This window comes from Alligator sinensis, unplaced genomic scaffold, assembly GCF_000455745.1.
Source record: "Alligator sinensis unplaced genomic scaffold, ASM45574v1 scaffold919_1, whole genome shotgun sequence".
NCBI lineage: Eukaryota > Metazoa > Chordata > Crocodylia > Alligatoridae > Alligator > Alligator sinensis.
The window spans coordinates 621,719-645,625 of record NW_005842191.1 but is presented as its reverse complement, the minus strand read 5'-3'; the positions used below and the strand labels follow the sequence as shown (position 1 = coordinate 645,625).

Here is a 23,907-nt window from a genome sequence, read left to right as displayed (position 1 = left end):
ATTCCTGCTTGGGCCAGAAGCCCCCAGCTGCAGGGAAGAGGGCGATACCCAGGGTGTTTCTGCCCCAGATGGAAGGAGAAGACTAAATCTGCAATGCAGTCACTGGGTTTAGACTAGAACCTTTGCTCCATCATACTTGTGGTCCCATCCTCTTGCTTTCTGTCTCCCCACCTGTCCACCCTGTCATGTTCACTATTACATATTGCATGTTCTTAGCTCTGGTACTGTTCTTGTTAATCTTGCCTACAGAGGCAGTTGTGTATATCAAGCGCTGGTGTATTATGGCCTGTTGTGCCAGGCTTTGGGCACATGTCTAAGGAAAGACAGCTTCTCTACAATGTCAATTGACTGGGCAAAAGGTGGGAAGGGAGCCAGTGGCAGGGAGAAATCACCTAGGGTCACCCAGCTTGGCTGGCTCAGCTGTGAATACAAGCCAGGTGTCCTGATTTCCAGGCTAGCCCCTGAATTACATTGCCTTCTGATTGTGGCCAGGAAGCCCATTCTGAAGTCCACCAGCCCTGTTCTACCAACCTGAGAGAGGGGAGTGAGCACCCTGCTCTCTGTGGAGGTGCCACATGCCAGGGTCACTACCCTGATAAACCTGGACTCCTGGGTCCTCTTTGTGGCTCTGCTGCTGACTTGCTGCGTGGTCTTGAGTGAGATTTACTGTGTCACTCACCCTCCTTTGGCTCCATTTGACCCACTGGTAGAAAGAGACAGAAGAGCAGTGACTCAGCCCGCGGTCTCCAGGTGGGAAGGGCTGAGTGTTTCTGCTCATGGCTCCACATCTGGCTTGGAATGCCAATCCAAGACACCTCCAGCTGGAGTCACGGCTTCCAGCTAAGCCCACCCCCACCCTTACGCTTGTACAGCTGGCCCATCAGTGCTACGTAAGTGCAAGAGGCAGCGCTGCTGGAGCAGCCTTGGCTTTGGATATGCCATTTATCTTCACTAGTTAGGGGATAATGTCATAACGGGCGAGTGTGCTCTGACAAGGCATCTCCTTAACGAGTGAAGATGAATGGCCCCGGTGCAGGCATGGAGCTGATCTCACCGCTGTTCCTGTTTATCTAGCAGGCGGAGTGGGGAGGAGGGGGAAGAAAGGACTGCCAGTCACATCGCTGACGACGCTCAAAGCAGCAGAATAAATGACTCTTTCAATGCTTTGTGCCTCATCAGCCCTGCGCTTCCACCCCCTGGAAGGGAGCAGTGCGTACGTGGGCAGGATCAGAGGACACTTGCGAGCACCCCTGGGCACGCGTGATTAATACGGAGAAGCAGCTCTGCATCTTTACAGTTCCTTTTCCTCCAAGGAACTCAGCAGGGCATCAAAGGGCATGGCAATGGGGTCACAAGCATCCTCTGATCCCACTCAGGCACCCACTGCTCCCTTCTAGGGGTTTAAACGCCGGGTGGATGAGGTGCAAAACAGCAAAAAAGTCCTTTATTCTGCTCATAAGGTGCAGTCCACTTACCATGACCTCCCTGAGCCTGTCTGGGGCACCAGGTTCCTCAAGCACTTGGCATCTAGCCTCTCCTTGGTGACTTCTCATTCAGTGTGTGAACAGGAGCCAAGCTTGCCAGAAGCCTGAACACAGCTGAGCCTTTGATAGCTCTGTGCCTCAGTTTCCTCTATGTAAAGTGATCCCTTTTCCTGCCTTCCCTCTCAGCATGCAAGCTCTCACAGGCAGGGTCTGCCTTGTGCAATGCCATAATGCCACCATATTAAGAACCCACAAGCCCGGTGGGTATTATTTCTAGTGCATCAGTGTGGAAAACGGAGTCATAGAAAACGGAGGTGACTGGGTCATGCAACCAACTGGAGCAGCACTGAGAATGAGACCAGGAGTTCAGAGCCTTGGCTCTGACCCTGCTTGAACTCCACTGCCTCCAGGAACTCACCCTGAGTAACTGCTGAATGCTTTAGGACAGCTACAGCTCAGACTCGGCCCAGTGCAGTCCAGAGCTGTGGGTGTAGGATGCTGTTTTCTAGCTCCATGTTCTCTGTGGCTCTTCCCTATCATGCCCTTTTCCTTAGTGCCAGTGTTCCAGAGAAGTGTGAAGCACTGGTTTGTGGAAGGGACCCTGGCAAGTATGCTTAGCTCAGGAAACCACCTAACTGCAACATCATTGACTGGCAGAGCCAGCAAGAATAAAGCCCTAATTAATAGAAGCTGGGAGATAAACTGATCACATGTGTCAGCTCCTTCTTCTCTTTAAGCAGCAGTGGCCATCCTCCCTGCTCTCTGTCTAGCAGCACCAGGGAGCCAAGTAGTGAGGCCTGCAGAGGAGCAATTATGGGATTGGACTATCTAGAGTACGATAGCCCACTTAGGCCTGGGCAGCATGCATGGAGTGATGTACAGGCAAAGCAAATATGGTCCCTGCTCTACAGTGCATATAGTCTAATTTCAGTGAAGCTGGCACTGCTCTGGTTGGGAGGAGAGGGGAGGAGCGGGGAGAGGGAGGATGGGACAGTGGGGCTCAGCTAGCCCTCTCACTGCTGGTGTGTCTCGGTGTTGGGGACCACTGAGCAGCTGTGAGTCCCTACACACAGATCAAACACATTCCTAGTCAAGGTGAGCTTCGCTTTAGGCAGCAGGAAGGTGAGCAAGGGCATAGAGCAACTGCTCTGCTCTGCATCTGCTCTGCAGCTGTGCCCTCAAGACCCAGTGCAAACCAGTACTTCTGGCCCAGCTACTATCTGCACAAAAACCGGAGTGTGAGAGGAAGGGGTATTTTGGCTCATGGAACAGCGTGGGGGATTGGGTGCAATACACAGTGAAGAAGGCTGGAGGGGGCTCGGGGGAAGAGATGACATGCCAAACAAAATAGCTTATGAATCGGCTCCCATAAAAAGATGTACCAGGACCTCCTGGCATCTGTTATTGCTTTGTTTGTTAAATATTCCCCAACTGAACTCAGGCCTTCTTGGTGTCTGTACGAACATATGAGATGATCCCTGCTGAAGCACTATGAGACCAGTGCTATGGCAGCAGTGCCTAGAGACCCCTGCTCAGATCCAGGCCCTGTCACACTGGGCGCTGCATAGACTTGAAGTGAAAGAGGCAGGCTCTGTCCCACAAGGCAGGATAGGGGATTTATTGATTAGATTTTGATGCTGCCCTCCCCAGAAAAGGCTCAGGATGGCTTACAATACCAAACAAGGTACAGGAAAAAAGATCAAATATTACAATAGAACAGTATATAATAAACAACCAGATCCCCTAACAGTGCTCCCAAAATTTGACCTCTCCTGCTAAATGCTGCCCCCTCTCCTCAAAAAACAGTCTTTTGGCACTTCCAGAAAACGTCCAGATTTGGAGCCTCAGGGGGAGGCGAGGGGCTCCAGAGCCAAGGTGCAACTTCAAAGAACATGTGTTTCCACTCAGCAAACTTCACATGCAAGAAGCAGCTCCTGTTTGACTTTAGGGAGCATGATGGAACCTAGCGTGTGGAAGAAAGGAAGGACTGCCCTCCCCACCTCACACAGAGGGGACATGAGGTCTCAGAGATGTAAGGCAGGCTTTCCAGAGCTCAGCTCCCATGCAGGCACCTCAGGAAGGGCCAGATGCTGAAGAATTCAGGAGCTGAAGGGGATGACGGGCTCAGCTAATAGCCAGATGCAGACTGTGGCTCAGAGAGAAGGCAGCAGCCCCTCCCCAGCTCCGCATGCTCTCAAGCTTTGGCCGTCTGCGCTTGGGGTAGTTCCCAGTGTGCCCTTGCCCTGGGACACCTTGCAGTTGAGGTCAATGGTCCAGATGCACGTGCCACAGTTAGAGGTGCCAAATGACTGTGGCAGTGTCCTTCCTCAGGCTCTTGGTTTGTTGGTTGGTATCTGGACCCCAGGGGCCTAGAGTCTTGGCTCAGCGCATTACGGGAGCCTGTACACCTTCACTCCGGCATGTCTCTTGAAAGCACCATTCTGGAGTCTCTTTCAAGCAGAGCAGCCATGAAGTGCCCAAGCTATTAAGACTCCTGTAGGGACTTCTCCAGCCCCCCACAAAGCACACTCTGATGGAGACAGGCCCTGCCATTCCCTACAGCTCTTCTACTCCCAGCCGGCACTGTCTTGTGATCCTTTCAGTCTTTTGCCTGGAGCATTCTGTCTTCAATGGGTTATGCCAGGGGCTCTCTGGCTCACTTGCAGCATTGGCTATACCTGAGAGAGTTTCAAGGATGCCATCTTTCCCTGTTCAATAGGACTCTGTATCTAAGATACGCACTTAGGGACTCAGTGCAAGAAGGGGCCCTGGAATACCTGTCCCCGTGCAACCACTGAGCTCCATGCCAGTCATCCAGGGAACGGGGAGCCCTGTGGCAGCAAAAGGGAGGAAGTGTTACCCATGGTTTGAAGGCCCTCACAGGACAGGAAAGGCATTTCCCACCCAGCTTTAGCTGTGAATAGCTGGGAGTTGGATCTTCCAGAGTGAGGGCCAGAGAGTCAATGAGAAGTTTCTTCTCCCTTCAACAGCACCTCCCATGCAAGGGTCCCCAAGACCTTTACAAACACATGAACCATGTCACTCCTGCAACAGCTTATATCTGTCCTGGAGCTTCTTGGATTGACTGAGGCTTCTGTGGTGATACCTGAAAGGCCCTGACAATGGTATCCTGCTCTTTATTTTGAACACCCAGTCACCACCAGTGGAAAGGGATGTGGAGGTGCAGAGCAGGGAAACTGCTCCCCCAAGTGCTCCCAGAGAAAATGAAAGAGCCAGGCAGGTACAATGGCTCTGAGCTGTACCAGATCAGGATGACCAGGTCTTCTCTTTCTGACTCTCTCAGTGTAGGGGAGCAGAGGGTACTTCTCCCTAAGCACCACACCTGATGGAGTAATGCCCTAATGGACAATCTGAGTCAAAGGGAGGTGGCAAGCACACATTGCTTACAGCCTCCAACAACAGTTGGACTGCAGAGATTAAAGGTTAGAGCACCAGTAATGGCACCATAGCTTCAGCCTCCCAGGCCTAAGGGCTGCAACCAGCCTATGGCCATCTACTGAGATGCCCAGGAGAACAGGGGTTCTGATGACCTATGGGCTGTGATAGGCTCTGCACATGGAATAAGTGTAACACACAACTCATAGAATACTGGACATTTATATTAACTTTAGGCTCTTTAACTTAAAGTGACTTACGCATACATTAGTGACTGCCTTCATCTCCATGGCTCTCTATCTGTTCTCCATTCCCTTCTAGTTGTCTCCAGTCCTCCACAAAGCACACTCTGCTAACTTTGGCTCCCACTCCAAAGCTCCTACTGTTAGTACATCTCCCTTTTTCAGAAAGATTTGAATCTCCTAGAATCAAACAATTAGTCTCTCTACATCTAGCAGGTGTTCTTATCACTCTACTTCCAGAGGCAGTAAAAGAAGCACTGGTATCCCTTTTTTCCTTTATGCTTGAGTTGTCCATCTGAGACTCCACACGTACAGTAGACTCATCTGATATTTCTTGTTTTTCTGATTGGGCTGTTGACACAGGTTCAATTTGTTCCTCTTCTTCATTTCTCTCTTGGACAGGTCTATCTGTTTTCATCAGATCCCCTCTGTTTCTTCCATATACATCTTCCTCCTCTGTCTCCCCCATGTAAGAACTCAGAGCAACGAAGTGTTTAATCACCCTTGCAGGTTTCCATGTCCTTTCTAAGTGACTGTAAACAGTGTCTCCATTTTCTAGAACTGTACACTTTAGCAAAATGGTTGTGTTTGCTATGACTGCAACGTTTTTGCCAGTACGCAGGACAGCATCTTGCAGCATGACTATAGCCACGTTTTAAACAGCCTTTCATTACCTCTAATCTATCTTTGTTTCATTTCTTCCACTCATGTCAAGTCTACAGCCCTTCAGAGGGTTAAATTAGCCTCCCTTAACAATCATGAGCTCATTGTCTGACAGAAGACTATACACAACATGATCCTTAATGAGGGAGTCACACAGTTCCCCAAATTCACAAGTTTGTACTGCCAGCTTAAACTCAATCACATAGTGGTCTGTATTTTCCCCTTCTCCCTGACTTCTGGTGAAAAACTTATGCCTCTCATATATCATGCTATTCTTTGGTACACACTGTTATTCTTTGGTGCACAGTGTGTCTCCAACTGCTTCATTAAGACTTGCATTTTCTATCTGCTGCCTAAATGTGTTAAATTCCTCTATTGCTTCCTCACCTGCCACATGAAGAAACAATGTGGTGTGCAGCCTTTCATTGTTCTTGTCAGCATCACTTGCAATGCAATACAGTTCACATGCTTCCTTCCACTTTGTCCAGTTCAAACATGAACTTTCCTGGAGCCTTTGGCTGATGCATTTTGTCTATCCTCTAATACATTCAGTTTTAGTTCCCACGCCATGTAGTATTTGTAATGCATATACCTCATTATATTTATTACTTTGAATGTCTTTAATTAACTTAAAAGCACTATATATACATGTAAGTGACTGTTTTTGTCCCCATGGCACCCTATCTGTGTCTTCATTCCTCTCCAGCTGTTGCCTGTCCTCCACACAAGGCACCTCTGATAACTTTGGTTTCCACTCCAAAGTTTCTACAGTCATTAAACACTAAGCTTTTCAACAGAGACTGCAACAGAGCCATGCAGCAGCTCATGGGTAGGGACCTAAAATTGCAGTGAGACAAAGGGTTTTTCATTGGCCACTCACAACTGTAGAGCCAAGTTCACAGACATTTTGCAGCAGCCTCAACCCATGCTGATGATTGGGGGAGAGGCAAAAACCTCATAATTAAATAGCAGATTCTGTGGAAATATATAAATTACTGTATTATTATAAATCTGATTATTAAATTTAAATCTAAATATTTGCATTCTGGGAAACATTGGGGGGGGGGGTCAGTTCTGCGGGAAATCTCAGCCAGCGCCATTTTTCATGGCGATTGTGGAGATGGCCATTTTTTACCAAAATCACGAACCACAACTTAAGTAGGTCCCTATTCATGAGGCTTTGTGTGCAGCAGAGATGACTGCAGGATCTGGGCCACAGGAACCACATGGAGACAACAAAGCAGAAGGCAACATTAGATGGGCAGATCCCAAAGCAGGGCTAGTGCTGGGGATCTGACACATGCTTCAGAATGAAGTTCTTTCCCCTTTTCCTGCCTTTGGTCACCCCCTGCCAACTGGTGCATTTGGTACCAGGCTGGCATGCTGTGTAGTGAGCCGGCATGGAATTTAACCATAGTAGTTTTCACCTGCTGCACAAAGCAGCATGGTGGACAAGAGATGCTGTGGCAACATCCTTTCCAAAGCTGATGGCTGCACCCCCCCACCCCAATTCACTCAGGATGTCATTAACCCCATCACAGTAGTAGCAGCATTATATCTGACACTTGAACTAATGGATCTTGCACCCTGCCTGACACTTTGCTCTCTGGAATGTGATGGGACTTTGCGTTGATAATGCAGGACTGCTTTATGGGGATGTGCTGGGGGCTTTGGCACAGGAGAGGTTGGCAGGTGAAGCTTTTGGCATCTGGGTGCATGGGAAAATTCTGAGGATTGTGGGGGGACCCCTTCCAGCTGGGTCTGTGTCAAAGGGATCAACAGAGAAAGAGTTAACAAGTTTAACAATCACATTGTCTTTAGGTTTCAGAGTAAACATCAATGGGGCTAGCTTGAGCCCTTCACACCTGGGCAGAGCTCTAGTACCAGGCTGACACAGACTCTGGCAGCTGCCACTGGGTTGATCACACACTGTCCTTTGCACCCCAAAGGCTTGCAGCCTATTTTTAGAGGAAGAGCTCTGATTGCAGAGCACAGCTTCTTAGCATATGCAGGGTGAAGGAGTGCATGAGCCCCTGGTCATGAACAACAAATCTCCTTCTAAAAACCTTCTTACCAGAGACAAAAGAGCCTGGAAGCTGCAAGCGTAGGCTGAAGCTATATGTGCCAGTCACGTGGCAGCAGCACATATGGTGCAGAAGGCTTCCATGGTGCTGAGACTACATTTGCCCAGTGTCAGCACATTTTGGGCTAGGCAGCAGGAAAGGAGGCAAATGCACCTTAACCCTGGTTTTCACCTTCATTTTCACCCCACCTCTATAGACCACACTCCTTGGCAAAGCAGTTTCAAGTACCGTTATGAAAGGCATCTGGAGCCACATCCCCAGCTGATGTAAATCAGAGCAGCTCCAGGAAAATCAAGGGTAGCTTCACAGGTTTATGTTACCTGAGGTTCTTGGACCCTCCTCCTGTTTTACAGCAGTTCATCTCCACTGAAATCAGCAGCTGTGTTGCAGGGGTGACCTGGAGAGGTCCTAGCATTAGCAGACTATAAGGGAGGCCCTGAGTCATCGAGCCTGCTCCCCAGCAATGACGTAGTATAATCCTGTTCATCAAGCCCTGTTTCAAAGCCACTTTGGTTTCTGGCCCGATGACTCCTACTGCAAGGCTGTTCCACAGTCTCCTATTCTGGGGTTAAAGACTTTCTCAAGTTATGCCTGGACCATTTATGCCCATTGGCTCCAGCTGCCACAGACTGGTACAGCTCCAGAGCTCCTCTGGCATCCATAGCACTATACCTGTTAGTACCAGTCCAGCCTTACTACCTTAGTCTCTTTTCCCAGTAGTCTGGGCTCCCTGGTAGTCCTGGGAGTGCAAAGCAGCAGTCAATCCAATTTCAGCTTCTGGTGACCCTGATGACATTACACCAGTTTTCAACAGCTGAGGATCTAGCCCAGAAGTTATTTCAGAAGCCAGCTCACAGCTTCTGGATGAAATCAAACAAAGGCCCAGTCATGGAAGGGAGGTCTGTACAGCAGACTGCAGGGTGATCCAGGGATTTGCCCTAAAGCAGCTAGACTACTTCCAGGACCCAGGCAGCATTTCTGCAGCTAACATGGACACCTGTATACTGTATTGCAGCATACCTGAAAGGCACTGGTGGCTGGATGGCTACCAGTGAGCCTGGCCAGTTTTGGTCAGAAACATTTGCAAATCCAGCTCTTTACAGGCGCAGTACATCACAGGCATGTTTGGCCTTGAGCTCTTGTGTAAGTTTGGCCCCAGCTATGGGCACATGGAACCTGTGACAGTCTAACCCACAGGATATGATTCTCCTTCCCTTATGCACACTGTAGCAAGTGCAATTACAAGATTGCAAAGATCAGCATTTTAGAAATCTATGTAACCACCACATGGGCTGTAGCCTGGAACACCCCACCTGCATTTTATTGAAATACTTAGCACTTTTCATCCCACAGATGAGACCCAAAGGAAGATCAATCAGTCAGTTCTTCGGTGGACCCCAGAATTAATATCACTCAGTAAAAATCAGTGGCAGTCCCTCGAAGTCAAGGATGACATCCATCAGACTTGATGGGTCCTCAGGTGACTGAGGAGCCTGATTCTGGATGCACACTTTTTCGGCAATGGGGGCATGTTGTTGCACAGGGGAGTGGGATTCACAGCCCCAGGTTGGTCTCCTCCTTCTTCCTCCCCCACCACCATTCTGCCTCAGTATCGAGTCATTGGGCCTTGAAGTGGCATGTGCCTTGGTGGACCAGGTGGTGTTACACTGAATGGTCAGCAACTTGCTCCTCCCAGCCATTGGTGTCGATGCCTCCATGCTTAAGGGCGACCTTGAGTAAGTCTTTGTGCCATTTCCTTTGGCTGCCCTTTAAGTGTTGGCCAACAGAGAGCTGGGAGAAGAGAATCAGGCGAGGGAGGTGGTTCTTGGACATCCGGACACAGTAGCCCATCCATCGGAGTTGATTTCTCAAGAGCAAGGCTTTGATGCTGATGGACACAGCTTCAAGGAGGAAACTCACGCTGGTCAAGTGATCCTCCCATTTGATCCCCAGGATTCAACCCAAGCACTGATGGTGAAAGCTCTCAAGGGTCTTAATGTGGTATCGGTAGGCGATTCAGGCTTCACTGCAATAGAGGAACATGTTCAGCACAACTGCCTTATAAACCAGGACCTTCATCGAAGAGCTCTATTTTTAAAGACACGTTGTTGCAGCTTGAAGAAGGCAGCACTGGTACGGTTGACCCAGTGCTGGACTTCTTCATCAGTGGTAGCCCGTTGAGAGAGGTGGCTGCCGAGATACAGAAAGTGCTCCACGTACTCCAGAGCTTCCCTGTCCACGTAGATAGCATGAGGGATGTTCAGCTGGCCTGGGGAAGGTTGGTGGAGAACCTTCATCTTGGCAACACTCAAGGACAGGCCAAGTCTCTTATACAAAGCATTGAAGAGATCTAGGGTCACTTGCACAACCTGTGCAGTGTGAGCCATCACACAGCAATCGTCTGCAAACTGAAGGTTGTGGATATCCTTGGTGGTAAGTTTTGTTTTTGCCCAGAAGTGCCCAAGATTGAAAACCTTCCCATCCAGTCAATACTGGATACTGACGCCGGATGGTAAATCATCTCGATTGAGGTGGATGATGACAGTCAGGTAGATGGTGAACAGGCTGGGGGTGATCACGCAACCTTGTTTGACCCTGGTCCAGATGAGGAACCCAAAATTAATATCACTCAGTAAAAATACACAGGAGCTAATACACGTAGTGCTGCAGTCCAGATAAGATTTAAGGCTGGGAGAGGCAGGTGATACTTCCCCATGGTGAAGTTTGGCCCTGCAAATGGAAATGGCATCCCTGACTCTCCCACTAAGTCTGCATAGGCTTCTTGAAGGCAGCGTTGTGATCTGTCAGGCAGCAAGTGGGTGAAAGTCCACAGGCTTTGTTCTCCTAGCTCATCTGGGCATTTGTGAAAAGTTCAAATTACAGGTTAAGTACAGACTGTCAAAAAGGCCAAGGCTGAATAGATTCAGTCTTTGCAGGTTAATTTAAGCTGCGTAGATTGAACCAATAAGCAAGTGAACAGACATTCGCTTTTGATTGCAGGAGCCACATGCTCACAGTGGCCCAGGCCAGAAGCCAGGGGGTAGACAGCTTGGGTGAAGGCTAGCTCACCCACCCTGCAAGGGTAGGGGAGGCTTGCAAGGGAGGTCCAAAACATCCTGGGAGGCTGGGGGACTGTGCATTAACTTGAATCTAAAGAGCATCTGGGACAGAAGTTCAATACACTGATTTATCCTAAATCAGTTAAATGGCTTTTGGCTGTTTTGAAAATGGTTTACATGCACTGAACTTCAGTTGTTACAGATTTAAACCGATTTTCGATCACTTACATAGGTTTATGTGTAACTTCTGTCCCCAGCCACAATGGACAAAGAAAGGGCAGGGAAGCAGATCTGTAGAGTAGCAGTGACTTTCCCAAGGAAGGATAACCAGAGGCAGGACCAGGGTATGAACCTCACTCCCAATTTCACACTGATCAGCACCAGTACTGCATCACACCCACTCCAAAGACATCAAGAGTCATTCAGGATGTGGAGATAGGAGGGCATCACCAGCTCAGAGGGCAGCATAAGCATATCTCTACCAGTGACTTCCCAGCACAAAAGAGGTAGTGCAAGTAGCAGTCATACAGGCACTTAGGTTTGGGTTCAATCCCTGTGAGTATGCCAAGTGGAGCACAAGTGATAGAGTGAAGATTAGCACTGTGTCTGTGGCAAACCTTTCTTTTTTTTTTTAACTTGTACATTCCTTGACCTTCCCTTCTGCAAAATGGTGAATGGGAGAGGGGAAAAAAAGCCTTTGTCCAAGAAGGTGTCTGCAAACCTGATCATACAGAACTGGAACCATTGTTCTAACTATCAACCAATTGTGCCGCACTCCTGTGATGGGAGGCAATGTATCGTAAGTAGCATGTGCTCACCGTAACAGCAAACCTCAGGTTGCCCACGCGCATTCTTCGCTAATTAAAAGCAAATGTTCTCACAAGGAATAGGCAGTGTTTTCAGTGTGAACTTTAATCTCAGTAAAATACTTTGAAATTAGAGATAATCATTTGCAGGTTCAGATTAAAATATTTGCACAGCTTTTACCCTGAAATATGTCAAGGCTTGTGCAGCTCCAATCAGCCTGAGTAGGTGGTTTCAGCAAGCTCTCCCCTGACACACATGCATCCCCATGTCCATCACTGAGACTGGCTTCAGTGGAATTGCTCTAGATTTCTCACAGAGACATGAGAGAAGAATCAGGACCTTTTAGTTTTACAGAATGTTTCCATTATTTTTGCTCTGAAACCAAATCAAAACTGCCACAAACTATTTTATTCTAGTCCCCAGCTTTTGAGATTCCCACCAGCTCTTGTTATGAATGTCTGCATCTACAATTCTCCAAAATATGTTTTAGCCCAAATTATGTTTGCCTTGTGCATATGCAAACCGATTCAGCTGGTGATTTCAACTGGCTCATGATTCTTATACTCCCAACTTGTACAGGAAAAAAACAAGTCTATAATTCTCTTATGCAAACTCTATTAACAATGTTTAAGGTAAGGTAGCCACACCGAAGTGCTGATACATGTAGGGCTGTCAGCAGTGCCTGGAGTTGGGGTTGCCTAATGTTTTCCATTATAAGGACTTGTTTTCACGAGTTGATAACTATATCAAACATTAACCATTTGGGCTGGAATTTCTCATGCTGGGAGCCAGCCTCAGGATGGATTTGGTTGCAGGGGGGTTTTGGGAAACTTTCAGCAAAAATGGTTCAACTCTTTCTAAAAGCAAGGCAAGGGTAGAGGGTCATTGTTTGCCTCTGTTAAAAATTTAGCCATGTCATTGATAAGTACTGGGACCTCCAGACTCAGGATTAGGACCCTGACATTTGGAGTCAATGAGCAGCTCCTTGCCACAGTTGTGAAAATCTGCCCAAATTTAGTCATGTTATAAAGCCTCTGAAATTGCCATTCATATAAACTCAGCCGGGGGGGTGTTACAATTTAGTAGCTGCTTTTCTGCAGATTGTTTCTGTAGGGAGCACACTCCAGCCTAGGATGCACAGACTAAGCAGGACCTGTCCTACAAATGGCTCTTCTGCCTGCCATATGGTGCTGGGTACTAGATCTAAGGGCATGGAGCTCTCAGTGCAATCCTCAGCTGGTACCCAGGAAGAAGGAAGTTTCCAACTGGAATGCAGGAGAGCAAGAAGCACAGGAAACAGGGATGGGACAGAAACAGAAAGGACAGGGACAGAAGCAAGAGGGTCTATAACCAATAAAGAAAGTTACCTTCCCAAGCCTAGGATACAACTTGGGGTTCCTGGTTTCTGCATTCCTCAGCTGTCAGCAAATCTCTGTGGAACCTGCTGATGAAGTGGGAAGTCCCTCTAGTGAGCAGTGCACCTAAAAGCTAACAGTCCACTTCAAATTACTTAGCTTGAAAGCAGTTGGCCTCTGGGACCAGGGCTAGGGACAGACATTACACATAAACAAGGTGAAGTGATTACAAGAAAGGGGGTTACAAGAAATAATGGCCACAAGCTAGCAGAGAGCAGATTTAGATTGGACATTAGGAAGAACTTCTTCACAGTTAGAGTGGCCAGGGTCTGGAACGGGCTCCCAAGGGAGGTGGTGCTCTCCCCTACCCTGGGGGTCTTCAAGAGGAGGTTAGATAGGCATCTAGCTGGGGTCATCTAGACCCAGCACTCTTTCCTGCTTATGCAGGGGGTCGGACTCGATGATCTATTGAGGTCCCTTCCGACCCTAACATCTATGAATCTATGAAACTGGTTTAAACCTGTAACAGAACAGATTTTCAGTGCACATAAACCAGCTTGAAAATGGCTGAAACCAGTTTGAGATAAACCTGGTTGAATGTAGCATCAGACTTAACTGATTTCGGTCAAACTGGTTCATGCAATGTCTGTCCCAGACCCCTTCATGGTTTAAGTTAAACCAGATTCCCCCAGCATCCCAGCATGCTCTCTGGGCTGGGCAAGGCTCTCTGCTCCAAAGCAGAACTGGCCCCTCCCCTCTGCTCCCTGGCTAGAGCTCAGCAGAGACTGCAGGCATCTGCCTGGCTTCCCCCTGTTCCCCACCCTCTCCTCACCACTCCCTGCTAAGCCGGGATACCCTGTCCCCTCTGCCTTAAACAGATACCTCTCAGCATTAGCTAGCAGACCATATGCTGGCTAGGTCCATGCTGTGGCAGATGGGACAAAGCCAGAATCAACAGGGAGCTGGTAGTGTCCCACTGTTGTTTTCTTAATGGGGTGATAAACACTGTGTTATCAATTCCCTGCTGGGCTGGTCAGAAGAGTGGGGGAACCCCTCCCTAATCAGAGGTCCTGCAGGGATCTGGCCATACCCCCTCTCCGCTCAGCACTGTAGAAGGGAAGGGAGGGCTGTTCTAGGGCCCCCCCAGCTTCTAGCCTGAGCCACTTCAGGCATGTGCTTGCATTTCTGAGATGTCTGTACAGTTACAAACTGCTTCAGCCTACCCAGGTTAAACTGACCTGCAAAAATTGAATCAATTCAGGCTCAGACTTTTTGAATGTCTGTCCCTAGCCTAGAGATCCCAGCCGTTCTGAAGGCCCAGGTTTGGATCAGTCTGCACCCACAGGGTAGAATTGCTTTCCTCTGTTTGCCTGAAAAATGTTTGCTCACTTTTTTTCCTCTGATTGCCATCCTGCCCTCTGGGCAAGGCAGGGTATTGTGGAAAAGAGAGTAGCAACATAGGAGCAGGGGGGTGTTCCTCATCAGTGCAGAGGAGAACCAGGATCTCATGCAAAATGAACAGGATGAATTTAAGGGCTGCAGTAATAGAAATGAGATTTAATTCAGTAATAGCGTATGCAGGGCCTTGTACATGGGAACTGATAATACAAGGTGCTGCTGTAAGTTAGAAGCTCATCATATGGAAGTAGCTTTAGAAGAGCAAGAATGAGGGGACAGGTACTCTGCTCTCTTGCTGTGGTACGCTGTAGGTTTTGGGAAGAATTGTACTTAACATGACACATTTATCATGGAGACCTAGGGCTGCCTCCCATTTTCATGTCATCAGCAGCTTTCATTGGCACACTCCTAGATGTTGAGCCAACATTAATGGTAAAAATATTTCAAAGGTCAGTCAAAAAAATAGCAAGCTTTCATGCTACATTTTATTGTAGCTCCTTGGCATTGACCAGTGAGATGCATTTCTAAGCAGACCCCTTGCTTGTGGATGTACTGCTGCCAACATCCCATGCAGGTGATTTTTCCAGTCAACAAGAAAGAGCTAGGCTGTGCTGGACACAATGTGCGCACTGCCTCTTGCACCTCATCATTGGGTTTGAATCATCTTCCTCCCAGGACTTCCATCAGAATACCTCACTTGGAGCAAAGTCAGGATTGCATAGGGGATGCAGAAGCAGCTCAAAGCAAGTTTTCAATAGTTTCCACAGTCCTGCGAGCAAGTATTGTCAGGAGGAGCAATACTCCTTTCCTCAGCATTCCACATTGCCTGATCCGAATGGCTAGCTTCAGATTATTGACTGAATCTGTCAGGGATTACATTGCTAGTTATATTTACTGCATAGCCATCACAGATGCCCTGTTGTTTTTGACGGATCATCATAAATAAAATGAGCCGCAAGACTGATCCCTGATAAACTCCACAAATAACCTCCCTCCAGCCTAACTTTTCCTTTCAGCATCACCCTTTAGCCATTTCCTCACCAATTTTACAATTCTTGCATAATATCATCTCCATTTTACCTAATAATTTTTCACATGGCACCACTCCAACTTCTGTTCCAGAATCCAGATAGATTAACCACTTTCCTGTCTAGAAAATCACTTATCAGACAAAGATATCTAGTTAGTCTGGCAGGATCTACCTTTGTTAAAGTCCATATTGCATTTTCATCGCATTCTCTACTAATTATTCTTTCCTTCATAATTTATTCTAAAGCCTTCCACATGATTGATGTCAGGCTAACAGGTCTGTAGTTGCTCAGATCACTTTCTTTTCCTTAAATACAGGCTCTGCACCTGCTGTTCTCCAGTGAGATGAGACCATCTGACTTGATTTTTTACAAATCCTTCCTACTGGACCCAAAGTTTCATATGCCAGCTCCTACAGAGTTCAGTGCTGGAAATGATGTGACCCGCTAACCCAGATGCATTAAGTTCTTGGAGTCTTGTTGGGGTAATTTCTGGCTTTTACCCTCATTCCCATTAGCCATCCTGCCTTTATCCCCGCAATCAAAATCCTCCTCCTATTGAAACTAAAGCTCCTTACTCATATCCTTTTGGTCCATGTCTATTTTATCTTTAATCTCTGCCCTGACTTTGCTGAGTAGTAGCCCAACTTCTTTTTTTCTGATTCATTTATTTATGTGGATGAAGAACCTGGAACCATAGAATCATAGGGAATTAACAGATCAGGTCCAACTCCTTGTATGAATGCAAGAACACTATTCCTAAACCATCCTTGTCCAATGCTTACCCAGCATTTTGTTTTAACATCCTTTGTAAGGTCTAATTCAGCCTGGCTTCTGCATTTCTCACTGTATTCCTACACATCCTGACCTCAAAGACATAGCAGTCCATGCTGAGCTGTCTTTTTTTTCCATTCTTTGTAGGGTCCCTGCTTATACCTAATATTTTTTCTGAGGTGGTTATTCATCTAGATAGGTCTGGGGCCCTTCCTTACAAACTTTCTCCCCCCTGTTTGGGCTGCAAATTCCATATTGTTTTTAAATATTTAACTGAAAGAAATGGCAGACCTCTTCCACACACAAGTCTCTGAGGTCCTCCATCCAGTTGACTTTACTAACTAGCTCCCAGGTTACTAACACTTGCTGTTTTGGAAAGGAGAGCCTGTCTTACAGACCTACTTTCATCTGTCCTTCCATTTAATTTAAACAGGATCAGCTCATGGTCACTTGATCCAAGGTTGAATTTGTGCAACCAGCTCATCTACAAAGTTCTCATTACTTTCCAAAACCGGGTCTAAAATAGCCTCATCTCTTGTTGGTTCATTGATTATTTGGGGAAGAAATCTGTCAGGTAACACATCCAGGACTATCTAAGCCCTGCTATTATTAGTATCATGTGCTTTCCAATCTATAACTGGCAAGTTAGTCTCCCATAATGAGACAAATCCCAATGGTATTTATCTCGCTAATAATATTACAGTGATTTCTGACCATCTCCAAATCCAGCCCTGGAGATTGATGGCACACTCCCTACACTCCCAGTAGGGCACCTTCAGGGGTGGACCCGGGTGGCGGGGGGAAGGGGAGGGGAAGGATGTAGTAGTGCAGTTGCACCCCCTCTTTGATTCTTGGTCCATCCAAAGTTTAAAGTCAACTGCCTGGTAGTGGCAGAAGCCTTTCTATTTAGGCAACAGTGAGGGAATCAATTGACTTCAGGGTTTGTTATAATAATCTACTTGATTCCTTCTAAGCTCTTCATTCTATAGATGTTAACGACCCTCTTTCTTTTTTTAATGGTTCTGCCTCTCAAGCTATCCTTACTTTTGCATTCTGCTGTCTGTTAGCTACTCCAAGTAACTCCTATTTCACAGCCCTATAGACTGTTCTGTAACTCTAGTTTGAAACATTAACTCAAGTGTGGAAAGGTTAACTTAGCTGACTTTAGCTCAAGTGTGGCAATAACTTTCAGTGAAGCACTGGATGAACTGTCAAGAAGTTCAAGAAGGCCAAATTTTGTTCTGTGAATCTGAAAAAGATGTACATTTAACTATAATGACTACAGGACTAGCAAAACAACATCTTTTGATTATTTTTGCTTAGGTTTGCCCAAGTTACTATATGATATAGCAAATAAATGCACATTCCAATAAAGCTTTTTTCCCCTTCAATCTTAAATTGAATAACATCACTCTAGTCCCCATAGCTTATTAGTGAAGCTTCTAGTTTCTTTGTAACTGGAGAAAAATGTCTGTTGTGTTATATGTGATGATGCACCACACCATCTGCACTTACCTTTTCAAAATCATAGATCCACCCATAGGAATCTTTCATCATCCTTCTCCTTGTCTATCCCTTCTTAGTTTTTAAGTCTCTCACAGTGTCGCTCCCCACCTCTTGACTTATTTCTATCTTTCCTGCACTGCCCATGCACCCTTTCATTCCTGCGTTTCACCCATGACATCGTGTAATCCAGACTGTCATAATGCGGCTGTGCAAGGGGCTCCATGAAGGTTGCATAGACAGCTTGAAATCTGGCATCTCCTAACTTCTGAATGCTTGGCTTTGCAACCTGCCTGCCCTTTTTGATATAATTTTTGGACATCATGCAATAACAATTGAACTGCTCGCAAAGGTTAGAGCTTCACTAAAACTCTGTCTTGCCATCCTGGAATAGGAAAAGGTGAAGAGAACCAGGTTCCCAAGGCTCAGGGCCAGGCTGCCTGGTGCTATGCAGCCATGCTTAGTCCTGGGTTGCCAGGAGAGTTTCCTGGTCTGGGTTTCCGGTGTACCAGGCTCCTATATTTTGGCACCTAAATAATGACCAGCCACTCCTTATAAGTACTTTGTACAGACAAAGAAGTACCTTCTGAATTGAGGGCCCCTTGGCAAAGCCTTCCCTGAGGTATTGTATAGAATAAAAACATAACATAAGACCTGCCATTGGGTTAGACCATAGGTCCATCTTGCCCAGTATCTGGTGTCACACAGTGACAGAGAGTGGATGCTGAAAGGGTGAGTGAACTGGGCTTTTTTCCACTGTTACTGTCTCACTTACAGCCTCCAGCATTTAGCCCTAGGCGCTTGTACACATGACAGTCGTCACGATGTACATGTGATGAAAATACAATTTGTGTGGCTTAATGGTGCTACACATTATACGTGTGCCAGTTTTGTGGAGTTTAGATGAGTTTGCATCTTTGCAAACTAAACTACATCCGGATATAGTTTAGTTTGCAATGATAAGTTGCAGTTGTTAGCTCGCCACTGGCCACAGAGAGGCAGACAGGCTCTGCAGACATAAAAAAAAGATTGGGCCCCACACCACTTCTACTTTCAGCAGGTGCTTTAAAGTTTCTGAAGGCAGAAGCGGTGATGGCTCCGATCCTTTTTAGGTTTTTTTCTTTTTTTGGTGGAGCCTACTCGCCTCTCCTACAGCCAGGGGGCAGCCTGCTGGCAGGCCAAGTGACCCCTGAGCTGCAGGCAGCCTCGGTCTTTCCCTCCGCAGTGGCAGCACCCCCCAGGGCTCCCCAGGTGGGCTGCCCCAGCTCAGAGGCAGCACCCGGCCTGATCCAACTGTTCCCTGAGCCTGCCCACTGAAAGCTGGCCAGGCGCTGCTCCCCAGGTGGGCTCAGGGAACAGTTGGATCGGGCTGGGTGCTGCCTTCAAGCTGGGGCAGCACCCAGCCTGCTAGCGGCCTGCCCGGGCAGACCCAGGGGGCACCACCACCATGGAGGGAAGGACCAGGGGCCCCCCACAACTCAGGGGCTGCTCGCCCCCTCCTCCCCCCCGGCCGAGGGCAGGCTCCATCTCCATCAACAACAACAAAAAAGGATCAGGCCCCTCACCTTAACATGACAGAAAAATTGAAATGGTGGGTTTCAATTAAAAACCCACCATTTCAATTTAGGGGGCATAGAATAAAACCATGAGGACTAAACCCCTGTCATATGTACACATGCCCCCTGACTCCCATGCCCAATACCTACTGATGCACCTTTCCTTCAAGAATTTGTCCAGTCCCTGGATTTTCTCTCCACTGCCCCAGCTTGTCTGAACATGGCTATCGCAAAGGCAGAGCTGGCCTCTCAGCCTCCTGTCTGTAGTGGCCAATATTTGTCCTTTTCCTCATCATTCCCTTCCCAAAGGATTTCTTAACACTGAAAGGTTCCCTGAAGACATGGTCTGGCAAAGGCCGTGGCCTGAATGCTGCCCTGGTTAGAATTAAAATGAGTCAGGAGATGTTCCTTCCTCAGAGCAGAATATAGGCAGGCGGGCTGTGTAGGACCTCAAGCTACTGGCACCTGGGCCAGCTGTGGTCTTGTCTTTGGTCTGGTGGCCAAGATCTCTCACTGTACTGCAGGCACTACTGGGTCAAAGCTGACAGTCCTTCTGAGAGGCAGGCAGGCTTCATCACCTTCCTTTTAGGGCTGGGAAAGCAAAGATAACAGGCAAGAGGTAACTTCTCTACAGTTGCACAATATGTCACTGTAGTGTTAGGAATGCAGCCCAGAATCCCTGATGTTCACCCCCTCCCTTGGCCTGTAAGCTCATACTTTCTTTCTGTGCATCTGCAAGCAGAAAGTATAAAGGGTTGATCTGAACTACACAAGTGGCGTGTGGGTATGTGTGTGTATGTGCATGGACTCTCAGAGCTGTGTCCTTGCCCCCTAGCCTCTGCAGGTAGTTGCACTGCAGTGACCTGGATGTGCAGTGCAGTCTTCCTATGCCTACTATATACCTGAAGGTTCCCGAGGTTGCCAGTCCGCAAGGATGTGTAAGGCTGGAATCTTCCCCAACTTGTGCATTGACCTCCCTGGGGTAGTGAGAAGAGGTTGTCTGCACTCTCTCCTGCTTCCCCCCATGCATTCTTGCTAGCTGGAGCAAGAGTTCATTCTAAGGTGAAAGTAGCACTTGGGAAGGTGCAAAAAGCCCCAAGGGGCTTGTTTGTCCTTCTCTGATCACTTTTATGTCTTGAATTTAGAGCAGCTGTTGCTGTAGGGAGTTAAAAAACCGCAGCCTTTATGACAGGGTGTAGTCCTGTAGGGCATTTTGCTATCGCAAGTGCAGCTGGCAGGACTACAGGGGCCACCACTCCATATAGAAGGGCTCGACATATTGCTGCTCATCTGTATCCAGGAGTCCCTAGAAAGTAAACTTAGGTAGGGGGAAGGGGGGAGGCTGTTAGGTGAAATGATGCCCTCTCTCTACAGCCAATATGGGTCTGTTCCCTGCACCCAGGGCCCTCTGTACTCAAAGCACAGGAGCACCAAACTGTGACAAGCATCACTGTGTCTGTGACAGCTGCTTCTGCTTTTCACAGCAGCATCACTGTACTCTATTGCCATGGGACCTTCTTCATCCCTGCTCAAGGATAGGTTTGTAAGAAAGAAGGTAATTGAACAACAGCCTGCCTGTGGGCAGCTGTGAATTCTCCATCACTTGGCTCTTATAAGCCAAGGCAGAGCCTCTTTTTCTGAAACAGGTGCCCTAGAGTGGTAGGGGTCAAGCTTTTTTGGCAGGCATGCCACAAATAATCCCTAGCCCCTTGCCAAGTGCCATTCTGATCTTTCATAGAATCATAGAAAATTAGGGTTGGATAAGACCTCAGAAGGGCATCTAGTCCAACCGCCTGCTCAAAGCAGGACCATCCCCAACTATGTCATCCAAGTCCCTTTCCTCGACCCAATTTGCTGCTCTGCTTTCTGCTCCCTGCCCTATCTGCCAGTGTTTTGCCTGTCTCCTTTTTGATCTACCATATGCCACATGCAGAGGCTGTCCATGCCACTTGTGACACTTTGGCCAGAGGTTGGCCACCCCTGCCTTAAAGCAACCACATATTTGGGGCAGGGTGCAGGAGAAACTGAATGAAGGTCCCTGGCCTGCACTCGGCCCCAGCTGAGAAGGGAAAATATGTGCCTATAAACCTCTGTGGTTTCCCTTGCTTCATGCCCACCCACCTGGAGTTGAAACCACAGGACCAGAGTACATAACATGGGGAAAGTGTGGACAGGACCCAGTGGTTGTTAAGCTGGGAAGGAATCTGGGCTATATTCCATGATGAGCTTAACAAAAGACAGGGAATGTGGGCTTCCCCTGACAGCTTCTCTTGGAAGTCAAATCCCACCATGTCCATATGAGTGACCCCTGGACTTTCCCCCCTACCCCCGCATATGGATTCACTATGGGCAGAGTGAGCTCCAAGCCTGGTGGAGTCACCCACCTGTAAGCAGGGGTGACTATTGTAATGGGTGCATGGGTTTTAAATGTGTTTTAAGGTACTATGCTGTGTATATATATAAATATATATATATCACTATATATATATAACTATATATATATATTTCCAAAAAACCAAAACAACACAAAACCTGTTAGCCTGCTGTTACACGTGCTGATTGGCTGTTTCTGCCACCATGCTGCACAGCAGGGGCTGCTGCCCCTTACAAATTCAGGACGCTGTGGGGCATCAAATGAGTTCTGTTTTGCTCCTCTCATGAGATCAGTTGCACTTGCATTACCGAGTTCTGCACTTGTCTTTCCTGCTTTATGAAACCATGCAAATCCTGGGGCAAGGTGATGGCAGCATTTGCTAAATGCCTGAGAATAAAAGAGCAAATGCAATGTGGTGGCATGTGTCACCAGTGCCCCCTAATGAGCTGCTGCACACAGCAGGAGCTCCCTCATGTAGGAGACCAAGCCCAAGGACAGGTTCTGTCCCGTGCCCCTATACACAGCCTTGGCTGTACATGGAAGGCAAAGACTGTGGGGGGTGAATATGCTGCAAAATGCCAAGAGACAACTGTCTTGCTGCAAATGCAGGCCTAATGCAAGTGACTCAATGTTGCCCGCTTGCAGAAGCCTGGAACCAGGGATGGATCAGGAGGATGTGGTACTATGGGGTTCCCAGGTCTTAGACAACTTTAGGCAGCCTGGTTAAAGGGAGCTGTTTTGGTCCCCATTGCTGCCTCTTGGGGAATAGTAATGACTGTGTTCTCCTTCCCCCCAGGTGCGGGCCAGCGCCATTGCCCAGGATGCTGACCAGAACTATGACTATGCCAGCAACAGTGTCATCCTGCACCTGGATGCCGGTGATGAGGTCTTCATCAAACTGGATGGGGGCAAAGCTCATGGGGGCAACAACAATAAATACAGCACCTTCTCGGGCTTTATCATCTACTCGGACTGAGAGCAGCGCCACACACACAAGCCTTGCCTCACTCACCTCGGCTCTGCCCACACCACAAGGACTGTGAAGGACCCTGGCATGGGGCCCCTGCCCTGGAGAGATCTAGGGAAGGATCCCAGGCCACTGGCAAGGGGTGTAATCTCACCCTTCCCCTCCTAGCCCCGGCACCCACCTGCTTGTCTCCCCCGCATCCCATGCAAGCACAGAGTCCATGCTTGCACTCATTCAGGGGGAGGAGGGTGATAAGAAAAGGCTGAGAGGGCTGAGCCAGGGCAGAACTGGGGGTGTGGTCCCTGCAGTACCCCCTCCTACTGCCCAAAGTGAAACCCTGCCCTGTAACTTGGCTGTGAAACCTGCCTAGCACTAGGATGGTCCCCTGGCACCCCTCTGCCACTGAGTACCTGTGCTTTCCAGTTCTCCCACTCCATACCATTGAGATCTCATCCCCAGCTCAGTGCACTCTTTTCTCCTGCTTGATACCAGTGGGTTCCTCTGCCTCATCTGTGCCAATCCCCTCCCTTCCCCTATTCAGTGCACATGGCTTGACCCTCCTTGCGCTGCCTGGCTCCTCTCCTGGGTGAATGGGTATCCACCTTTGCTTCCTGGTAACATCAGCTTGCTCTGCTATGTGTGATCCCAGCTGAGCCCCATGCCAGGCACTGAGAGCCTGCTTGGCTCCTAGCTCAGAGGGAAGGCAGGCACAGCAGCTGGCAGGAGCTACAGCAGGGTCAGGATGTCTTCAAAAGCCTGCAGGCCCTTGCGTCTCCTTAGTTTGGTTGCTGGGTCCAGGCCACCCTTTTCCCTGTCCTGACTAGCAGGGGGAGTACAGGAGCCCCTGGCCTTGCATGTACATATGTACAGGATGTGTGTATATTTATACAGATGCCTCTTCTGGGGAGTGCTGTGTGGCAATGGGACCCCCCCCCCCCCCCCCCAAAGCACAAAGTGGCACCTGTTTGCGCTCTGCCCTCCTGCTCCTTGTGGTCCCAGTGACAGGCCCCAGCTGTGCTGCTCCTCCCTGTTTCGTCCAGTGCTGGGGGTACTTTGCTGGGGGTGGGGTAGGGAATTGATTTTCTTATCAATATAAGAGCAAATCCATGGTAAAAAGAGCTGTGACCTCTCCTGAGTCTGGTCTCTTCTTACTTGTACTACTCTGGTTGTTCTTTCCTCAGGAGGGCAGGTGAAGGGGGGTGGGAAGGTGGGAAGGG

The 23,907-nt window shown here is 48.2% G+C and overlaps 1 protein-coding gene across 1 annotated transcript in view; it reads left to right on the top strand.

The window, feature by feature from the left end:
* C1QL1 (complement C1q like 1) overlaps positions 1 to 23,673 on the top strand; it is a gene marked incomplete at its 5' end in the record, with an annotated part of 42,498 nt that extends 18,825 nt beyond the window's left edge. Inside the window, one exon of the mRNA XM_006026402.2 lies at positions 22,520 to 23,673. Coding sequence (XP_006026464.1) covers positions 22,520 to 22,699 — 180 coding nt within the window. The remainder of the gene's footprint in view (positions 1 to 22,519) is intronic.
* Positions 23,674 to 23,907: the final 234 nt, after the last annotated feature.